Raw genomic sequence first — 6,015 nt, forward strand, 5'->3', positions numbered from 1 at the left:
CCCGAGGAAACCCCGCCTCCCCGCATCCGGGGATGGCGGGAGGGGAGGGGCGGGGAGCGCGGGTGGTGATTGGTGGGTTGAGGAGGGTGGGCGCTCGCTGATTGGGTGAGGCAGCTGTCAATCTGGAGGTGGGCGGGAAAGGGCGGGGCCCGTGGCTCCTGAGGGAGAGTTGGGGATGAGGGGAAAATGGAGAGGGAGGAGGAGGCGGAATGTGGGGGCGGACGGGGACTGAGGGAACAAAAAGGGTCTGTGGGACCGAAAAGGGTCTGTGGGACCGAAAAGGGTCTGTGGGACCGAAAAGGGATGAGGGAGCGGACAGGGATGAGGGAGCGGACAGGGATTGTGGGATCAAAAAGGGTTTGTGGGACCAAAAAGGGTTTGTGGGGCCGGGGAATGTGGGAGCAGAAAGGGTTTGTTGGATCAGGGAAGGTTTTTTGGGATCAGAGAAGGTTCTGTGGGACCAGGGAGGGTTTGTGGGAGCAGAAATGTTTTGTGGGGCCAGGGAAGGTTTTTTTTGGGATCAGAGAAGGTTCTGTGGGATCAAAAAGGATTTGTGGGACCGGGGAATGTTTTGTGGGGCCAGAGCAGGATCTGTGGAGTTCTCCCAGCAGCTGAGAGCAGGAGAGGAACCTTCCCAGGGGATTTAGGGTCAGGGACCTTCCCAGGGGTTTTAGGGTCAGGGAACGGGACTAAACTCCTTTATATTTATTTAATAACTCCTTTATTTTTTTTTTTTCCTTTATTTCACTGTGGGTAAATTCCTGCTCCTGCTGTGCCTGTGGGAATTCCATGGAAATCCTGGAGCTACGCGGCCCTGGCAGGGAAAAAAACCCCAAATTCCTAAAAATTCCCCCGAGGTTTCTCTGGGAATGCCATCCCAAAAAAAAAAAAAAAAAAAATTTTGGGGTTTTTTGGGGTTTCCAGGGACTCACGTGGCCCCGCAGAGCTCGCCCGACATCAGCCACGCCAGGAATTCCTGCTCCAGGAATTCCCTCAGGCCCTCGGAGCCCTCCAGAGCTGGAAAACTGCAAAAAAAAACCCCAAAAATTCAGTGAAAACAGAATTAAAGGGGAGGAAAATTCCCTGGTTTTAGCAGCCCCTTGTCCCAGCCCTAAATTCACAGAGGTTTAAATGTTTCCTGCTGGGATAGAGACCCCAAAATGTTGAATTTCCTCTGGAAATGGGGAAATTCTTTGGGTTTTGGGAATGCTGGGGTGGGGTTTTCTGAGGGTTTGGCCCCCCAAAAAAATCCTCAAAAAACAGCAGCAAAAAAAGCCTGTACAAAAAATTCTGTACAAAAAATTCTGTACAAAAAATTCTGTACAAAACCCAGCGAGTCCCCAAATCCTGTACAAAGCACCCAAAAAAGCGACAAATTCTGTAAAAGAACCAAAGAAATCCCCCAAATTGTGTAAAAGAAACCCCAAAATACCCAGAATTTCCATACAAAACCCAACAAATCCCCCTGAATGCCCAAAATCCATTTTAAAAAAACCCCAAATCCCCCCAATTTCCATTAAAAACCCTACAAACCACTGAATTCTATTAAAAAAACCCCCAAATCCCCCCAATTTCCATAAAAACCCAATTTATCTCCCAAATTCCATTTAAAGAAACCCAAAAAAATCCCCTAAATTTCCTTGAACAACCCCTAAATTTCCACAAAAAAAACCACAAATCCCCCAAATTTCCATAAAAAACACCCAAAATTTTCATAAAAACCCCCACAAATCCCTCAAAATTCCATAAAAACCCCACAAATCCCCCAAATTTCCTTGAACAACCCCACAAATCCCCCCAATTTCCATAAAAAAACCCACAAATCCCCTGAATTTCCATAAAAACCCCCCAAATCCCCCAAATTTTCATAAAAACCCCCCAAATCCCCCAAATTTCCATAAAAACCCCCCAAATCCCCCAAATTTCCATAAAAACCCCACAAATCCCCCAAATTTCCACAAAAAAATCCCACAAATTTCCATAAAAACCCCACAAATCCCCTGGATTTCCATAAAAAATCCCACAAATTTCCATAAAAACCCCACAAATCCCCTGAATTTCCATAAAAAATCCCCCATTTTTCCATAAAAACCCCACAAATCCCCCAAATTTCCACAAAAAGATCCCCCAAATTTCCATAAAAACCCCACAAATCCCCCGAATTTCCACAAAAAGATCCCCCATTTTTCCATAAAAACCCCACAAATCCCCCAAATTTCCACTAAAAATCCCCCATTTTTCCATAAAAACCCCCCAAATCCCCCGAATTTCCATAAACCCCCAAATCCCCCAAATTTCCACTAAAAATCCCCCAAATTTCCATAAAAACCCCACAAATCCCCCAAATTTCCACAAAAAGATCCCCCAAATTTCCATAAAAACCCCACAAATCCCCCAAATTTCCATAAACCCCCAAGTCCCCCTCCCTCTCACCTCTGCTTTTCCCGGTTTTTCCCAGGCCGTCCCAGGACCCCTCGGGCTCCCGCAATTCCCAAATCGGATTTTTGCCCCTCCCCGGCCCCTTTTGGGGTCTCGGCCTCCCTCCTGAGCAGCTCCGCGGAGTCGCTGGGGAAGGAAAAGAGGGAAAAAATCCCAAAATCCCGGCAGAGGGTGCCAGAATCCCGCTTTTCCCAAATCCCAACCCCGCTCCCGGGAAAGGATTTGGGGAAAAAAATGGGAAAATCCCAAAGGCGGGGTTGTCCCAGGGGAAAACAGCCGGGCTGCTGGGAATGGGATTTGGGGATTTGGGAATTTGGGATTTGGGGGATTCTGGAATTCGGGGATTCGGGAATTTGGGGATTCTGGAATTGGGGAATTTGGGGATTCAAGAATTGGGGATTTTGGGAATGGGGGAGTTGGGGAATTCGGGAATTTTGGGATTTGGGGATTCTGGAAATAGGGGATTTGGGAATTTGGGGATTTGGGGATTCTGGAATTGGGGATTTGGGGGTTTGGGGATTCTAGAAATTGGAAATTTGGGGGTTCTGGAAATTGGGAATTTGGGGATTCAAGAATTGGGGAATATGGGAATGGGGGAGTTGGGGAATTCGGGAATTTTGGGATTTGGGGAATTCTGGAAATTGGGAATTTGGGGATTCTGGAAATTGGGAATTTGGGGATTCTGGAAATTGGGGATTCTGGAATTGGGGAATTTGGGGATTCAAGAATTGGGGAATTTGGGAATTTGGAGATTCGGGAATTGGGGAGTTTGGGAATTCAGGATTCGGGATTTGGGATCCGGGGGCTCACTGGCTTTTCTTCTCGCGCCGGGCCAGCAGCCACTCCACGAAGTTCCTGCGCAGCACGTGGTCCATGGTGCGGCTGTAGTCGCTGGCCAGCGTGGCCTCGGAGTAACGGCGGCGCGGGGAACCGGGAACGGCGGGGCTGGAACCGGGAACGGCCGGGATGGAACCGGGAACGGCCGGAATGGAACCGGGAACGGCCGGGATGGGACCGGGAACGGCGGGGCTGGAACCGGGAACGGCGGGGCTGGAACCGGGAACGGCGGGGCTGGAACCGGGAACGGCCGGGATGGAACCGGGAACGGCCGGAATGGAACCGGGAACGGCCGGGATGGGACCGGGAACGGCGGGGCTGGAACCGGGAACGGCGGGGCTGGAACCGGGAACGGCCGGGATGGGACCGGGAACGGCGGGGCTGGAACCGGGAACGGCCGGAATGGAACCGGGAACGGCCGGAATGGAACCGGGAACGGCGGGGCTGGAACCGGGAACGGCGGGGCTGGAACCGGGAACGGCCGGAATGGAACCGGGAACGGCCGGAATGGAACCGGGAACGGCCGGGATGGGACCGGGAACGGCGGGGATGGGACCGGGAACGGCCGGGATGGGACCGGGAACGGCCGGGATGGGACCGGGAATGGCCGGGATGGGACCGGGAACGGCCGGGATGGGACCGGGAACGGCGGGGATGGAACCGGGAACGGCCGGGATGGGACCGGGAACGGCCGGGATGGCACCGGGAACGGCCGGGATGGCACCGGGAATGGCCGGGATGGGACCGGGAATGGCCGGGATGGGACCGGGAACGGCGGGGCTGGAACCGGGAACCACGGGGATGGGACCGGGAACGGCCGGGATGGGACCGGGAACGGCGGGATGGGACCGGGAACGAGGGACAGAGGGACAGGGGGACCGCGGGATACAGGAACACGGGGACAGACGGACAGCGGCACGGGTGAGGGCCGGTCCCGCGGGATGGGCTGAGAGAGCCCGGGGATCCCGCCCCGAATCCAGGGAATCCGCCCCGAACCCACGGGCACGGCCCCGGGGGGCAGGAGGAGGCTCCCGGTTCCCCGGGGCTGTTCCGGGTCCCGGTCCCCGCTCACCCCGGGGCCGTTCCCAGGAGCCGTTCCCGGTCCCCCGGGGCAGTTCCCGGTCCCGGTCCCGTTGCCGGTGCCCGCTCACCCCGCGCTCTCCTCCGCGCACACCACGCCCAGCCCGGCCAGCAGCAGCGGCAGCGCCCGCAGCGCCCTCAGGGCCATCCTCCCGGGCGGAATTCCCTCGGGATCGCCGGGACAACGATCGGGATCGCCGGGATCAGCGGGACTGCAGCGCCTGCAGCACGCGGCACGCTCGGGATGCGATTGCATCCCGCCAGCCTCCCCCTCCCGGCCGAACCCGTTTTCCCCAGTGAATTCCCATTTTCCCCCAGAAATTCCCATTTTCCCCAGTGAATCCCCATTTTCCCCAGTGAATTCCCATTTTTTCCCCCTGGAACTCCCGTTTCTCCCCAGAATTCCCATTTTTTCCCCTGGAATTCCAGTTTTCCCCAGTGAATTCCCATTTTTTCCCCCAGAAATCCCCATTTTCCCCAGTGAATTCCCATTTTTTCCCCCTGGAACTCCCGTTTCTCCCCAGAATTCCCATTTTTCCCCCGGAATTCCCGTTCTCCCAGCATTTCTCACCTCCCTGTGCGGGTTCCCGGGCTCTGCAGCCCCGGGGCCGCTCGGGGCCGTTTTTATCCCGGTTCCAGAGGGTAACCAGGAAACCCAGGCGGGGCCTGGGGCAATTCCCAGCGGGAAATCACCTCGGAAAATATTGACATTAATGGCAATTAAACATTTCTGCATCAGGGCGTTAATGGGGCCGCTCCAGCCCTAATGCCATGGAAACCCCCCAAATTCCCATTTTTGCCATGGAAAACCCCAGCCTGCTCCTGCTTTGGTGAAATCCTTGGATTTCAGGGGTCTGCCAGCCCCAAATCCAGCGTTTCCTCCCCAGAAATGGGATCTCCAAGAGGAAATTTGGGATGGAGAGGGGCAGATCCAGTTTGGGATTGCCAAATCCCGGTCTGGGATTGCCAAATCCGGTTTGGGATTACCAGATCCTCTTTTGCGATTCCCAAATCTCATTTAGGAATTGCCAAGGATCCTCCATTCCCAGATCCCGTCCTGGGAAAAGCTCTCTGCTCCATGGATACCCCATTCCCATTCCCATACCCCATTCCCGATCCCATATCCCACCCTGCTCCATGGATACCCCATTGCCATTCCCATTCCCCATTCCCAATCCATATCCCACCCTGCTCCATGGATACCCCATTCCCATTCCCAAATCCCATTCCTGATCTCAGTTCCACCTTGTTCCGTGGATACCTCATTCCCAACCCCATTCCCAATCCCATTCCCATACCCCATTCCCAATCCCATATCCCACGCTGCTCCATGGATACCCCATTCCCAATCCCATAATCCCATATGCCATTCCCGTACCCCAATCCCATTCCCATTCCCATATCCCAATCCCACCCCGGTCCATGGATACCCTATTCCCAATCCCACATCCCATTCCCAATCCCATATCCCATTCCCAATCCCATCCCATCCCCCATTCCCAATCCCATACCCCATTCCCAGTCCCGCTCCATGGATACCCCATTCCCAATCCCATTCCCATTCCCATATCCCAATCCCATACCCCATTCCCAATCCCAATCCCCCGCTCCATGGATACCCCATTCCCTTATCCCACACCCCATTCCCATATCCCATAT

General features: G+C 54.6%; 1 protein-coding gene across 1 annotated transcript; it reads right to left on the minus strand.

Annotated features, from left to right (window-relative positions):
* Positions 1-720: 720 nt before the first annotated feature.
* LOC135286731 (gastric inhibitory polypeptide-like) lies at positions 721-3,404 on the minus strand. The gene is made up of 4 exons (XM_064399912.1): positions 3,250-3,404; positions 2,434-2,565; positions 933-1,025; positions 721-814 (listed from the first exon to the last, which is right to left on the minus strand). The coding sequence occupies exons 1-4, from the start codon at positions 3,312-3,314 to the stop codon at positions 805-807; spliced, it is 300 nt and encodes a 99-aa protein (XP_064255982.1). The 5' UTR covers positions 3,315-3,404; the 3' UTR covers positions 721-804.
* Between the last annotated feature and the right edge of the window lie 2,611 nt (positions 3,405-6,015).

Source organism: Passer domesticus, chromosome 27 (assembly GCF_036417665.1).
Source record: "Passer domesticus isolate bPasDom1 chromosome 27, bPasDom1.hap1, whole genome shotgun sequence".
NCBI lineage: Eukaryota > Metazoa > Chordata > Aves > Passeriformes > Passeridae > Passer > Passer domesticus.

Coding starts and splice junctions, on each gene's coding strand:
- LOC135286731 (XM_064399912.1), bottom strand. CDS start 3,314: ATGGACCACGTGCTGCGCAGGAACTTCGTGGAGTGGCTGCTGGCCCGG. Junction 2,566..3,249: donor CGGCGCGAGAAGAAAAGCCA/GTGAGCCCCCGG, acceptor TTCCTTCCCCAG/CGACTCCGCGGAGCTGCTCA. Junction 1,026..2,433: donor AAAAACCGGGAAAAGCAGAG/GTGAGAGGGAGG, acceptor TTTTTTTTGCAG/TTTTCCAGCTCTGGAGGGCT.